Genomic DNA, 15,729 nt, shown 5'->3' on the forward strand with positions numbered 1-15,729 from the left:
AGTAAGGAGCTTGCTTACACAGCAAGGTGTCACCTTTACCTCAAAGCCTGCATTCTGCTTGTGCAACAAATCCCTTTTCCAAACTCTGATCTACCAAAGTGCTCAACCCTTAAAAAAAAAAAAGAACAACAGCCCTGAGCAGCAAGCCTGCCCAGAGGGAGGAGGGGTAGTTCCCAACTGAGATATCTCCACTGCCCTCTGAAAGTGTTGGTGAGATGAGCACAGTGAAAAGTGAGTGCCTCTTGAAGGCTGGGACCTAGAATCCTTGCACAGTCTTCTCCAGGAGGCTTAGAGTCAAGCTTAGGTTGGTTTCAGCATCAGGGGATACAGCAATAGTCCTGTATGAGTAGGAATACGCTGTCTCTCTTCAGTAACTCACCACATCTTTCAATGGCTGAGGAAAGTGTCTTCATTTAAGCTTTTAATGATTAACCAAAGTGAGAAGACTGTTTGTTTTGAATAACAAATGCTTGTGTGACAGCAGGAATGGACTTCAACACCTCCAGTTACTGTCAGAAAGCAGAAGCTGACTTCTGGCACAGCCTTTGCACAAAGGCAACTTAACCCAGTGTGGTCTCAGGGGAAAAGAGATCAAATGCTCCTGAGTTCTTTCATTTCTTCAAGATTTTTTTAATGCTGCATTCTGTACTGAGAGCTCTTTGCTTCAGCTGTCTGCCTTCCTCTCTTGGTATCACCAGACCTCAAGACTTCTGCTGTAGGAAGCCAGATGCAAATCCAGTTGGAGGCAAGAGAAGCAGCTTTTTTTAACCTAAGAAGCCAGAAGCTCAGGAAGAACAAATACGGCAGATGCCAGGGTGGGAAAAGTTCTGTCTGAAGTACAATGTGACATTTTTACAAGCAGGCTGGGAATGGACTGGCCACAAGCACCTTCACACTGCAATTAGCAGGAGGTTCTCACTGAGTAGAGGAGGGAAACTCAAAACTGAGCTTCCTGTAAGGAGCTCAAGGGGAACTGGAAGAATATGTTTCCAAAGAGGACTTTGTCAGGTTGGCTGTGAGAGCAGAGGCTGGCCTCAGCAGCCTGAACTGGGTGAGTCTGAAGAGCCACTGCTGGAGAATACTTGGTATGAAAAGTGCCTTCGGGCAAGGGACACACACCTGACCTTCCCACACACACCTTTGCTGTTTCTCAAGTGGTAAGAATTTACTCCTCTGAAGTAAATTCTGGAGAGCCTGAAAGAGTGGGAAAACAGTCTCCAAACAGGGAGGAGACCTTCTTGGGAGTTTTTCTTTCCCCCACAGCCTGGCCTTAAGCTTTGCTCAGCCTGGATTTCAGGCTAGTCCCTCCCATTGGAAGGACTTTCCTTGAGCACGTTGGTGCCTTCCCCAGTTTCAGCTCCACGCCACTTGCCTGAGTGTGTGTAGCCATGTGGCTTTCATGTTTGGCTGGAACTTTTTCCTCTTGAAAACATCTGGATGATTTGAAGGCTGGAGCACCTCTCCTATGAAGACAGGCTGAGAGAGTTCAGCCTGGAGAAGAGAAGGCTCCAGGGAGACCTGAGAGCACCTTCCAGGGCCTGAAGGGGCTCCAGGAAAGCTGGGGAGGGGCTTGGGACAAGGGCAGGAGGGAGAGGACAAGGGGAAATGGATGAAAACTGGCAGAGGGGAGATTGAGGTTGGACATGAGGAGGAAATTCTTGGCTGTGAGGGTGGTGAGACCCTGGCCCAGGTTGCCCAGGGAAGCTGTGGCTGCCCCATCCCTGGCAGTGTTGAAGGGCAGGTTGGATGGGGCTTGGAGCAGCCTGGGCTGGTGGGAGGTGTCCCTGCCCATGCAGGGGGTTGGGACTAGATGATCTTTAAGGTCCCTTCCAAGCCAAACCATTCTATGATTCTGCAGGGCCAGGGGAGGGATGGAGACCCAGTGATGTTGCCACCTGCAGAACCAACTCAAGGATTCTTGCTGTGTTGCAGAAAGATTTTTCTGTTGGTTCTCACAGCATAACCTATGGAAAAAGCATTTAGGGATGCTTCAGGGTGCTGCAGAAGTCTTTCATTCTGCTCTTGGATTTGATCTGCTTGGCTCTAAGGTCTCAGTCCTACCAGCAGCAGAGCTGAACTCGACTGTTGGGAGCAGCTGTGGCTCTGGCTGCTGGGAACAAATTGCAAAGCTATTCCAAGAGTCATCACAGAGGGGAGAAAGAGGGCTGTGCTGGTGTTCTGATCTGGCAAGGAAGAAGCAGTGCTAGTGTCATTCCTGATGGCCTCATCTGCCAGTGATTTCAGCTTTTTCTGGAGCTGTGGCTTGGCAGCTCTTCCCAGGCAGTGTAATAGAGAAGGTCCTTCAGAGCATCTACAGGAAGCCACAATCAACATGTAAACATACTCCTGTCTTACAGCAAAGCTGCAGCCCTGGCTGGAGGAGGAATGAGGCTGAGTTCTGCTTGGGCAGGTGATCTGAGTGCTGCTGTTGTTCCTGCTCAGGGCTCCTTAGTATGCAGGAAGGTGGTGGCTTTTCTGGCAGCTCAGCAGGCTGTGATGAAGGCTCTGCTCTACCTTTCTTGGTTGCTGCAAATACCTTACCTGCCTCAGGACACTTTGATGGGGCTGTCCAGCTGCTGGAGGCATCCTCCCTGCCTGCCAAAATGTTTATCAAAAGCCCACTGATAAATAACATCCATCCTCCCCCCAGTGTCTTATGCTGGTGGGAAATGCTTTGGCAGCAGGATGAAGTTGCCCATGAGCCAAGGGCTGAGGTGCCAGCTGGAAAGCCATGACCAAACATAGCTCCAAAAGAGCAGGCAGGAGAGACAAAGTGTTCTGCTTATTGTCAGTGCTGGATCTTTGTTTATGGTTTACTTTGTCCCACGGGCCAGAGCAATCCAGTCCAGGGGGGTCTTCCAGGCTTCTTCAGCAACTTTTCCATTGGTGGAGAATACCAGTGAGTGACACTTCCCTGGCCACCCCGTCCTTCGTGCTTGTGCTTGGTCTAAACCTGCAGAAAACAGGGATGACATATTTTTTCCCCCTTTGGTTATGTGGACAGATATTTGTGTAAGCTCTCAACTGAAAACCAGTTTGGCTGTTCCTCCTGCAAGTGCTCATGTGGAAATCTCTGTCCCTGGCCTGCTTAGGGTTCTTCCAATCCCAGTAGTTTGGAACAAAACCAGAGTGGAGACGAACTTTGAAAATGAATTGTGAAGAGACCTGAGACAGGTCTGGGGTTGAGCCCACTCATCTTCCACCTCATGCAGAAGCCTGTAGGCAGGGTGAGGAGGAAAAGAAGAATGGCTGTTGGAGGGTTGGTGGGGGCTCCAGGGAGCCCCTGGTCTGAGAACCTGAGGGTGCAGCTGTTAACTGCATGCTGTGGGAGCCTGGGGTACCTAACACTGCAAAAGGTCCTTTGTGAGACTAAAAATGGAGAGGTATGGAGATATGATGGTGTTGACAACCTTCTAGGTGCCTAGAGAACAATTTAGGCTGTGACTGGGAAACCATTCATTTGTCTAGTTGAGTAAATTGCCATTCTGTGCACGTTATTCCAAAGGAGACTTAAAAAAAAAGCAACAACATTTAAAACCAAGATGTTCCTTGGAACTGTCTGCTGAGAAGGAGCCAGCTCCCTGGCTTTGTGTGTGGCTGTGTGCTGTGCTCTCCAGGGGAGCAAATGCTAATGGCCAAGTGTGTCTGGGCTGTGGGCTCTAGAAATGTGGTCTCTGGAGCATGCCAGCACTGCTTGGAAGAGGTAGGAGGTGGTTTGGCAGCACCATGCCTGGCCAGGGGCTTTGAAGGCTGCTCCCTCCATCTTCTGCTGAGTTACAGTAAAGCTGGTCTTAATATCCCTGCTGGGTGGATGGGGACACCAGAAAGGCATTAGGCAACTTGGCCTTGGTGCCTTCTGACCTTTGGGAAGCTTTCCCTGACAATCCTGACTCTAGATGTGCAGGCAGGGAGCTGTGTTATGGCTTGGAGGTGAAGCTGCAGACAGGGTGTCCCTTCCTGCATGTAGATATCGTGGTTCTGACCTTCCACCCTGCTTCTGAGAACCCAGAGTTGCTTTTCTCCTGATGTTTTATCCTTCTCCCTATTTAAAGAAGGTCCAGGCTGCAGCTGCCAGCAAGCTTACAAACTCTCTCCTCCTAGAGCATATTTCTGGCAGAAGCAGTCTTCACAAACTAGGTCTTGGGTCTGTTTCTCTTGGCTGAAGGAACTTGTCAATCCAGGAATAAAATAAGTAGACTGTTTTTAACTGGCTGGCAGTTTATCTTGGAATGGGGTCATCAAACTTTCTGCTTTGTTATTTCCTGACTCTCATTCATTCACACGTGCAGCCTTGGAAGCTGGAAGGCAAAATAAATACAATGAAAATTAAAAGAAAGCTCGGAGTAGTTTTATTTTTTTATGCATTTCCAATGTGATGTATCCTGGTAGTAGGAAGTTCTTGATTGAAAAGCAGAATCTTTGGTTTTGTGGAATTCTTGAATTATGGAAAATTGTTGCTTCCTTCTTACTTTTTCCTGTCTACCTCTGGGGGAAACTGATTCTCTTCTCCAAAACAAAACCATCCCCCAATTCCTTTTGAGTATGAATTTTTTTTTTGACTGTTCTAGAAATGACACTACAAAAAATTCTGGACTGTGGACATGAGCTCCAGGCTTCCTTGGAGGAAATGGAAGCTGTATCTGCTCCCCCACCCCACATGTGCTCCTGCAGTTATAAAAACTCATCGTCAGGTCCCTCAGAACAACCTCAAACCCAGCCTTGGAAGGGCTTGCTCTTCATGTTGAGTTACCAAACCTCAAAACCAACCCATCATGCATGACTTGCCTTCTGTACCCTCTCCACCTCTTGTTATTCTGCACATGGTACAAAGGCAGAGGTGTAGATGTTGGAGGGCCAGCAAGGATGGAAAAACCAAGCTCCACCTGGAGAGCAACTGCCCAGGATGGAAATGCTGTGCAGTGAGGTAGGGGATAAAGCTCAGAACCAAGTTCTGACCAAGATACTTAAAAATGATTAAATTGGGCAGGCTTTGTGAGCTGCTAATTCTGAGAGAGCTCTGAGAGAAAGGCAGGCAATGTCAAAGCACACCAGCATACTCAGAGCCAGGCTGCTTTTCCCAGGGAGGCACACTTCAAGTCCAGCTCAAGGTATGACCTTATTATTCTGTGGCTCAGATACCTTGGTGTTTTTCTTTCCCATGTGCTCCAGATCTCCTGCTGCTGATTATTTTCTCAAACTTGAGGTATATTGCATGCAGGGCTTCTCTGCAGGCTTCCCCCAGTTCCTCTCGGGCTTTGGCAGCAGCAGATCCAGCAGAGCTGTGTTTCAAGAGGACTGGGCAGTCTGTGTTCCCCATCTGTGTACTGGATCTTCTGTTTCAATGAGTAAAGGAGCAGCTCAACTGGTTATATAATGGTGCTTGATGGTCTCTGGCCTGTACCAGGGCAGTTTTTCAGCTCCTCCTTTGCTGCACTGTACCTGGGGAGGGCTGGGGAGCTGGGGAAGGGTCTGAAGAATGTTTTATGAGGAGCATCTGAGGGAGCTGGGGGTGTCCAGCCTGGAGACAAGGAGGCTGAGGGGACACCTGGCTCTGCAACTGCCTGAGAGGAGGTTGGAGCCAGTCTCTTCTGCCAAGGATCGAGTGATAGGACAAGAGGAAATGGCCACAAGTTGTGCCAGAGGAGGTTTAGATTGGATATTAGAAGAAAATTCTTCACTGAAAGGGTTATCAAACTCAGTCTCAGGCTGCCCAGGGAGGGGATTGAATCTCTATCCCTGGAGGTGTTTAAAAGGCATGAAGATGTGGTGCTGAGGGACATGTTACAATCACTGGACTGAGTAGAGTTGGGTTAGTGGTTCTTAGAGTCAGGTTATGGTTGGACTCCATTATCTAAAAGGTCTTTTCCAACCAGAACAATTCTGTTGAGTAGGCTGAGACTTTTCTTTGCCATCTGAAGATCTTTCCTGCTTTCTCCAGGGACTTGCCTTGGGGACAGCTGTTTCTGGAGGGTACTCCTGATACAGAGAAGACTGGTTCTGCTGAGCTGCTAAATGCTCTGTTATCCTTGAGTCAGCTTGGGCTGGTTTGTTTTGCCCTTAGCTCAGTCTTACTGCTGCTGGGTTCCCTTCCATCTGGGGCTGTGTGCCCAGCTGGGCTGGTTCCTCTCTCAGGGCCAGATCATCTGGTCCTCCACAGCCCCCATTTCAGGACATCTTCACTGTAATTCTGCCAAGTAACCTTGAAGCTCCTGTTGTCATTGGAAGTGTCCTTGATTGCAAAGAAGAGGGCAACAGGAGGTGAGGAGAATAATGGAAGAGGTGCAGAAAGTCTGCTGCTTGAGACAGTTCTCTAAATGCTGGATGTTCCCAACTGGTGCTGAGCAGCAGCTCCTGATGTGTTGAGCTGGGTGCTTGCAGGGCCTGCTTTCCTTGGGTCTGTCCTCAGAAAGACTTGGATTCAAGAAGAGCTCACCTGGTAGGACTTGCTGCAGACCTGAGAGGCAGCCAGCAGTCTGGCCATGGTCCTGAGTCCTGCTAGCCAGGCTTGGGAGTGGAGACCCTCCAAGATGCTGCTCTTTGTCATGACTGCAGACACAACTTTCCCTGCCATGAGTTGGGCCTGTCCTGGTTACCATCATAGAAAGAATTGTGGAATAGTTTGGGTTAGAAGGAACTGTAAAGACCACCTGGTTCCAGCCTCCTGTATGGGCAGGGACACCTCCCACCAGCCCAGGTTGCTCCAAGCCCCATCCAACCTGCCCTTCAACACTGCCAGGGATGGGGCAGCCACAGCTTCCCTGGGCAACCTGGGCCAGGGTCTCACCACCCTCACAGCAAAGAATTTCCTCCTTATGTCTCACCTCAATCTCCCCTCTTCCAGTTTTAATCCATCCCCCGTTGTCCTCTCCCTCCCTGCCCTTGTCCCAAGTCCCTCCCCAGCTTTCCTGGAGCCCCTTCAGGCACTGGAAGGTGCTCTAAGGTCTCCCTGGAGCCTTCTCTTCTCCAGGCTGAACACCCCAACTCTCCCAGCCTGGCTCCAGAGCAGAGATCCACCATGTTGCACCTCAAGAGGTGACTGGGAAGCGAGTTGTGGGTGTGGGTGGTGTTCAGGAAGCTGTAGATACCTGTCTTTCCAGAACAAAGGACCAGGGGGGTGGTCCTCCAGCAAGACCTTCACTCTGACCCTCTGGGGTTCACCAGCATGGCTGTACTGTTTGTTCCCCACCAGCGTGGCAGTGCCAAGCAGCAAAGCCCAGCATGAGTCCTGAGATCTCAGTCCTGCAGAGATGCCGTGGGCCTTCTTGGCACCACTCAACTTCTTCGTTGCCAGCAAAGGGACAACAGAAGGACACAGGTTCTGGAAAGAGAAAACATGCTGAAGATGACTCTGCTTTGTTAAATTCGTCATGTTCTGCTACTGTCCTAGCCCTGAGTGCATAAGGGAAACAGAAAAAGACTGTTTCTGCCTCTGAGTTTGTGCTGGGCTTGTGACAGGAGGAGGGTGTGTTTTGCTCCTTCAGATACACAGTCACCAAGGACTCCTCCTTCATGGACACTGCTGCTTTGGAAATGATTTGGGGGATGTTTAAGCCAAAAAAGGAGTAAAACCTTCCCTAATATTCCAGGACTGAGTTAGTACAGACCTTTTGTCTCAATGTTTGCCCCAGCAAGCACACAAACAGTGCAGGTGGAGCAGTGTTCTGTGCTGCAGCCTTTTGGTTTCTGCACGTGCAGATGGGCTTTCAGGGGGTGCTCCCTTTTGTTTTGCCTACTAGGAAGCTTCCTGATTGCTCCTCATTTTTTTTCTACCAGGGAATTCTCTTGGTGTATGACATCACTAATCGCTGGTCCTTCGATGGGATAGACAGATGGATAAAGGAAATAGATGAGGTAAGATGAATGGAGGAGCACAGAGAACATTAGAGCAGGAATTGTGGGTATGTCACTGAGGTGCCACCTCTGATAAGGGGACAAGAATGGCTCTGCTCTGGAGAGGAGGTGATGGCAGTTTGCTCGTAAGCAGAGCAAGGAGGTAAGTGTCTGCCCTCCACCTCTGTATGAATCCAGAGTAGCAGGAAAGGGCTTGGGAATGGCCAAGAGAAACAGGAAGGTTCCCTCTCAAGTGGCCTGTGGAGGGGATGGATTAGTCCTCCTCGTCCCGTGTCAGAGCTGCTGGCTCTGGGTCACAGAGCAGCTCCTGTTTCTCTGCCACCACAGCTGAGCAGATGTTTCCACCCCTCCTTCCAGCATGCCCCAGGTGTCCCTCGGATCCTGGTGGGCAACAGGCTCCACTTGGCCTTCAAGCGGCAGGTGCCCACGGAGCAGGCGCGGGCCTACGCCGAGAAGAACTGCATGACATTCTTCGAGGTCAGTCCCCTCTGCAACTTCAACGTCATCGAGTCCTTCACGGAGCTGTCCCGGATCGTCCTGATGCGGCACGGCATGGAGAAGATCTGGAGACCCAACCGAGGTCAGTGGTGGGGGAGATGGTCCAGGAAGGGGTGAGAGCTGGATGGGCTGAAGCGGAGGGCTGGGGCTGCCTGGGTGGGGTGTGTGTCAGCGGCTGTGGGAGCTGGAAGCACCTGAGATGGAGAAGTGGTCAGGTCAGACAAGCTGGAGCTGAGCCACAAGGAGCTCCTGCAGCAGCACAGGAGGCCAGCAGAGGGGTGGGCAGCTCCCAAGGGCAGTGCAGCATGTCTGGGATCTGAACTGCTCCGGGGCAACCTACGCCTCTCCACTAATTCTGGATGAGGCTGAAGGGCAGTTAAGCTCACAACTTGAAAGCTCTTCAAGTCAGATGGCTGTGTGGGATGAAGCCAAGTGTAAAAGCACCTCTGTCCTTGCCTGAGCCTGTGTCCCTTGTTTTTTGGAGGGCTGTGGGAGCAGAGTGAGCCCAGGGAGCTGAAAGAGACCGAATCACAATCCCTGCTGTCAGCACAGAGTGGTGGGCTGGGGTGTTCCATGTGTCCACATGTGCTGCAGCAGACCATGAGCAGACCCTACCTTCCATCTCAGCCTGTTGAGCTGGAAGCACAATAGTCTGAGGTCCCACGTTCCCAGCTGGAGGCAGCAGCGTGCGCCGCTGGCAGCCAGAGCAGCAGGAGGTTTGCAGCCGGGGGGACCTTTGTTCTTGGAAATCCTCACGAGGGGGTGGGGGAGAAAATGCACCAGCCCCAGGGACCAAATTGCCTGCCTGGGCTCCAGCCCGGTGGCCGTGCTGCTGTCTGCAGCCCGAGCAGGGATGGCCAGCAGGGGCTGGGCTGTGTTCGTAGACCTCTCCTGAACCTCTTCCAGAGGCAGGACTGGGAAGTGCTGGCTGCCTGCGGGGCAGCAGGAGCTGCCTTGGTGGGAACGCAGAGCAGCGTGGCTTTGGCGGCAGGCTGGAGGTGAAAGCGTGCCCTCGTGTGGCTGCTGGCTGGGAAATTCCCTCCGAGACTTCCCAAAGCAGGCCCACATGGTGGATGCTGAGCTGAGAGGACCCTGGGAAGCCTGAAAGGGCAGTGTTGTCTTCTGGCTTGGTGGAACCGCTGTTCCTGCAGGTGCTCTGCAGAGAGCTGGCCTCGTGGCTGCTGCTGCTGCCCTCCCAGGAGGTCCCAAGTGAGGATGTCCTACTTCAGGGCTTGCTGACCCTGTTGCCTCCTTCCCTGGGCATGTCCTTCTGAGAAGCCAAGTGTCAGGCAGGGCATTGTGCAAAGAGGAGGGGTGGCAGGACCTAAGCCCCACGTGGACACCAAAGCTGGTGTCTCCCAAATCACTAACCCCCAAGGGCAGGTCTTACTTGGGCTTTCCCAAGCTTTTGTCCTGACTCTGCTCCCTATTCAAGGCTCACTGGTTCTCTCCCCAGAGGGGCAGGAACTGCACAGCATAAGGAGTGGCTGTAGGGAGAAGGCAGCCCTTGAAGTCTCTTGGCCCTTGACTGTCTGGTCTCTTCTCCCACCAGTGTTCAGCTTACAGGACCTGTGCTGCCGAGCCATCGTCTCCTGCACCCCGGTCCACCTCATCGACAAGCTGCCCTTGCCTGTCACCATCAAGAGCCACCTCAAGTCCTTCTCCATGGCCAACGGGATGAACGCGGTCATGATGCACGGCCGCTCCTACTCCCTGGCCAGCAGTGGGGGTGGCAGCAGCAGCAAAGGGAACAGCTTGAAAAGATCCAAATCCATTCGTCCTCCCCAGAGCCCCCCACAGAACTGCTCACGCAACAACTGCAAGATCTCTTAGCAGGAGGGACACGCCGTGAGCTTTGAAGGTGTCCACACTCACCCACCGATGTACAGCTCTTTGCACACTCACCCCTTTTTCCACTGGATCCTTTCGGATCGGGCTGTGGTTGCTTTTTGGTTTTTGGGGTCCCCAGTGGCGTGTGTAAGTGTTGGGAATGTGCTCACGTTTTGGTTCCACAGAGGAAGTGCTGGTGCCAGGCGGGTCTCGCCGCGCTGGCGGGGAGAGGACTCTGCCAAGTGACCCTCCAGGAATGCTTTGGGCTTTGCCTCTTGGCCTGGGGTGGAAAATTCAGCAGCTGCTGGCCTGGGGAGGGGGGAAGGGGGGGGAAAAGCTCATCCAGCCTCAATGGAGAAATGGATTTAATGGAAGATTGAGAGGCTTAAGGGAGTAGGGCAAGGAGAGTCTGTGCTGCAACTTTAACTCTTGGACTCCTGAGCAGATTGCTGGTGCAATAGCAATGGCTGGAGGTAGGAAAAGAAATGGGGACAAGAGACTCATGACAGCTTTCACCAGGATGTTAACCTGCTGTTGCCAAAACAAGGAGAACAAGGCAAGAGTTGGCCAATTGGAAAGGGGAAGGAAGCAGCCTGCTTGCCTCCTCCGTTTATTTATGTAAATATTATACATATATATATATATCACTTGTTTTGTAAGGTTTTTTTTTAAGAAGCAGTCAGGGAAAATTTTATGCAGCCGTGTAAATACAAGCACTGGATTAACTTTCCCAGTGTCAGCAAAGGGGGAGAAGTGGAGGATTTTCTGGTGAAAATCCTCCCATCCTTTAAGAGACTTTCAGTCACCACCAGGGCTCCTGCTGGGTGCTTTTCAATACTGCCTCTGCAGAGGGAAAGACCCATCTGTCTGTAACACACCCCCAGCTGCTTTCTTTTTCCCCATCCTTCCCTAAAACCTGTGAGTGCTGAAGGCAGGGTGGGATGTGAGTGGATGGAGGGGCAGAGCAGAGAGGCCAGGGTGCTGGGGTTTGGTTTTGGCAGGCAGGACCAGGAGGGAGCTCTGGGGTCAGCCTGACACACCTTTCTTGCTTTGCACCTTCTGATGCTTGGCTGGTCAGGGACTGAGGAGCAGAGGGTGGAAGCATCATGCCTAAAGCAGAGGAAAAACGTTGGATATGGTCCCTTATTGCTGCAAAACCTTGGCTGTTGCTTCCAGAGCCCTCCAGCCACCACCCCACCTGGTGGGACAGCCCTGAATCCTGGCTGCTGCTTGCTTTGCTTTTCCAAAGACGTTCTGCCTGAGCTAGCGTTGCTGCGGCTCCTCCTGGATGAAAGTGGGGAAAGGACAGAAGCAGCTTTTCCTGCTGGAGCATGAGGAGCCAGGGACTGGGAAGGTGAAAGGTTTGTGTGGGAAAACAGCAATTCCCAGGTCCTGTTTTGGCAAATTTGCTCAGCTCTTGTGGCAGCCCTGGGAACTCAGGAAAGCAACTGCTTTGCTCTGTGGGCCCATTCCTGGGTTTGAGGGGCCTGCGGTCTCAGCGGGAAGAGCTGGAGATGTGCACGTGCTGTGAGAGAAGATCTTGTGTCAGGAAAGGGCGTGTGCTTCCCTGGCTTTGTCCTGTGCTGGAAATCCACCTGGAAGCTTAGGAATAACACCCAGCCCCTTAGGGAGAAGCTAAGCAGGGCCTGGTGGTGGGACTGAGCTGTGTCAGCAGAGCCTTGTGGGCAGCCAGGCCACGTAGATGATGAGCAAGGTGGTAGAAGTGACCTGCTTTTCCTTGTCCTGGGCTGGTCTCCTCAGCGAGGAGAGCAGCTGGAACGGTGCAGCCATCTTCCTCCTGGTGTTAGCATCTCCTCAAGGCCTGGGCTTGCTCTTCTCCCCACCCAGAGCAGCTCTTGGTGCACTGCACGGGCAGAATGAAGCCGCAGCAGCTCCTGCGCGGCCGACGGACCCGCTGTGCTCAGGCAGGGACACGTCCCTCCACGGGGCACATCTCCTCCCCCCTGCTCCTGAGCCAACCTGCGAGGGGAAAGGAGCCTTCCCCCTCCCTGCTCCACAGAACAAAGCCCAAGCCAAGGGTCGCTCTCTTGGCTCGTCTCTCACGTGCTTTATTGCCCGGCTCAAATGAGCGAGGAGAGAATTAAACCTCGGGCAGATGGAGCTGGGGGGAGAAGAATCCTTTGTAGTGGTGGTTTGGCTCACGAGCAAAGCTGCAGCCGAGCTCGGCGCGAAGGCCGGGGGATTTTCAGAACCTGTCTGGGATGGTGCCACCTGTTTCCCATCACTTAACACACAGCAGAAGACAATCGCTGGCTCAGCAGCCCGGGGATATACAGCCAACAGGTGATGGGCACCACGAGAGGCAACTTCTCCTGGAAAACCAGCCCAGCCCCGCAGGGCCCCTGGGCTGGGCTGCTCCCGGGCACCGGGGCGAAGGTTTCCCTCCTGGAATCACAAAGCTGCTGCATGGCTAGAAAAACTTGATGTCCCTCTGCTTGGTTTGGCTTTGCCACGTGTGGTGCCTCCCCACACCTTTTTTCCCCACCGTTGGTTATTATTGTTTTTCCACCCTCTAAGGTCTGAACAGATCCTGGCTGGAGTGAGGATGAAAGCTTGACCTGCAGCGACTGCTCAGCGAAGAAAATTGTGTTTTGTTGTTAATTTAAAAGGAAAAGTTTCTTGCATCTGATGTCAACACTAGTCTGTAGCTGCTCTCCAACACTTGTACCATTCCTGAGTTGATTTTTTGGACTATCCTTCTATTCTTTTTTTTAATTATTATTCCTTTGTACAGTCAATGTTGTTCAACTGATTATACATGGTTTTGTTTTGTATAAATTAAAAGTCTTTTTTTGGTTGTTGTTTTGAACTACCGAGTGAAAGGTGGAAAGAAGTTGGATCCATTTTGGAAGAGGTGGTTTTGCCCACACATGGGGATTTGGGGCTGCTCGGGGTGCAGGTGTGTGTTGCCACTCATGGATCACCCACAGAATAACTCACGTTCGCCTCGGGTTGCATTATCTTGGGGTTCTTGAGGTCACAATTCCTGGCTCTGGGGTTGGTTTTCCCCTTCTCTACAGGCAGAAGCTAAAACTGTTCTCCTTAAAGGTTTGGCTCTTGCAGAATTGCTGATGTTTGGGTAGTGGAGCTGTTGGAGGGCACAGGCTGGTCTGCAGTATGGTTGGTGTCCTGGGTGGCTGTTGGATGCCAGGCTCCCCAGGGTCACAGTCCTGGTACAGGGGGATGGGTTTTGCATGTACAGTTGAAACTTCAAATGGCCTCTTTGGGTCCAGGTGATCCCAAGGGAGAGGAGTGAGTGCTGGTCACCCATCCTGCCCAGACTGGAAGCAGCTGGGAGGCTGCCTGTGATAAACCTGAGGAGACAGAGAAGATGCTGCCGTGTCACCATTGGGCCTTGCTGGGGCAGGGAGCCCCCAGGAATGGGCTTTGCTCCTGGGGTGGTGGGAAGTTTCTTTCCTGATCTTTTTCTCTCTTGCTCCCAGCCCACCTCTCCTTGACCTCCCTTTTCCCCTCCCTGCTCACATCCCTAGGATCAGATTTTCCACTTCGTACCAGACTGGCCACGCTTGTTTTAACAGCTTAAGTAGTAATTGCTGGGGCTGGGAGGGGGCAGGGGGGGAAATGAGATAGTGTCTGCAGCCTGGAAAACCCTGGAGCTAAGGTGAAAGCCTGGTCAGGGAAGAGTCAGGGAGACTTTTTTTTCCCCTCCTTTTTCAGGGGGGGTCTGGAAGTGTCTGTTCCCTCTCGCCAGCAGAGCCAAAACAAAGGCTGTGTGTGGTTTCAGGTGGGGTGGGACAGCCGGAGCCCATTATGCTGGAGCAGCAGGAGCTGCCTTGGCTGCAGCTGTTTGTGCTTGGGAAGAACAGGGCAAGAAAACACTGCACAGCCCAAGTGGTGGGGGAAATGCTGGGAGAACTTCGGGGGTCCCTGGTCCTTGGAGGGAGAAGAGGGAGCCCATTGCTCTGGGCTGGTTCAGGTCTTTCCTAGTTGGGTGCATTTCTCCAAACCCACCTTCCCAATTTGAGAGTCTTGGGTTGGTCCCCTGTGGGGTTCACAGAATGTCAGGGGTTGGAAGGGACCTCCAATAATCGAGTCCAACCCCCCTGCCAGAGCAGGACCAAAACTAGGGCAGGTCACTCAGAAAGGCATCCAGACAGGTCTGGAAAGTCTCCAGAGAAGGAGACTCCACCACCTCTCTGGGCAGCCTGTCCCAGGGCTCTGTCACCCTCACAGCAAAGAAGTTCTTCCTCAGGTTGAGATGGAATGTTGTGTGCTCCAGTTTGAATCCATGGGTTGTGCCATGCAGGCTGTGATGGAATGGTGACCATCTGACTGCACCCGAGGTGCTTGAAAAGGGGGGTGCAGGAGCCCTCCCCCCTGAGTGCAGGGTGTGCTTGGAGGGGGGACTTGGAGTGGTGCCCCTCCTTGGGGGACAGGGTGCTGAGCCACTTCCTGCACTGCTTGGAGTTGGCACTTCAGGACATGCTCTGTTGGGCGTGGTGGGGGTGGTGTTGGTTTTGGTTTGTTGGGATTTTGTTGGTTGGTCGTTTCCTCCTGGGTGGATGGTGGTACTCGGTGATTTTAGGAGGTCTTTTCTGACCCTGACAATTCTGTGTGTTTCTGTGACATGAAGGGAGAGGATGAGCCATAAAACTCACATCTGTGTCTGGGATCTTTGAAAATGACCCCACAATATCCCTGTCCTGGGGTGTGGTGGGTGCCTGGACACACAGAGGTGAACAGATTGGGAGAGGCTACAATCACAGCTGCTTTCAGCCTTTAGATGGTGAAAGTTTATCGTGGGCTTGGGCCAGGGTGAAGAGAATAACTTTTTCTTTCATCTTCTGCTGCAGAAGCTCCAGAAGAGGCCAGGTGGGGGTCCCCAGGTATGGGTGAGGGTCTCAAGTCTGGGGAGCTGCATTTCCAACCTGCATCCCTCCAGCCAGCCTCGTGCTGCCGTGGGAAGGGTCTGGGACACACTTGTCCCTTCCTTGTTGCTTTTGAGCTCAGTGACACAGGGATGAGGCATCTCAGGCTCTGGTGTGAAACAATGGCCACCCCCTGGGGGCTGCTCCCCCGGCTCTGGAGAGGGGTCATGGGGAAAGGACCTGACCCAAACCCCAGCACTGGCATCTTCTCAGACCGTGTTGCTGTGACCACCTGGACCCCAGTGTGGGGGTGGGTGAAGCTGGGTTCCAGGTTTCCTCTTTTCCCCCTTCCCTCCTGCTCCAGCACCCTGGGAAGGACCCTGGAACACCCCAAAGTGGCTCTGTGCCCCTGGACCACGTCCCTGGGGAGCGAGGTGCCATGGCAGCCTGCCCTGCTGCCTCCCAGCCAGAGTGAGGTGGGCTTGGGGTCAGGATCTCCACATGTAACCTTGCTGCTGGGTCTGGAGTCGGCTCGGGGGGGTTTGAGGGAGCTCCAGGCTGCGGGGTGGGCAGGGCACAGCCCCTGGCATTGCCAGGCCATCCTGATGAAGTTCCCTGTTCCCACAGCCACTCATCAGCCTCCCCACGAGTGTCCCAGGGCAGCACAACCTTCCCTCCATGTCTGGGGCTGAATGGACCC

The 15,729-nt window shown here is 52.8% G+C and overlaps 1 protein-coding gene across 2 annotated transcripts in view; it reads left to right on the forward strand.

Annotated features, from left to right (window-relative positions):
* Positions 1-13,009, forward strand: part of RAB40C (RAB40C, member RAS oncogene family) — a 39,827-nt gene extending 26,818 nt beyond the window's left edge. Inside the window, exons 4-6 of one of the 2 annotated variants that reach the window (XM_051631979.1) lie at positions 7,774-7,851; positions 8,209-8,431; positions 9,902-13,009. In XM_051631979.1, the coding sequence (XP_051487939.1) occupies positions 7,774-7,851; positions 8,209-8,431; positions 9,902-10,182 (582 nt within the window). In that variant the 3' untranslated portion in view covers positions 10,183-13,009. The remainder of the gene's footprint in view (positions 1-7,773; positions 7,852-8,208; positions 8,432-9,901) is intronic. The other variant, XM_051631980.1, reaches the window with a different exon arrangement.
* Positions 13,010-15,729: the final 2,720 nt, after the last annotated feature.

Source organism: Apus apus, chromosome 14, assembly GCF_020740795.1.
Source record: "Apus apus isolate bApuApu2 chromosome 14, bApuApu2.pri.cur, whole genome shotgun sequence".
In the NCBI taxonomy this organism is placed as follows: Eukaryota; Metazoa; Chordata; class Aves; order Apodiformes; family Apodidae; genus Apus; species Apus apus.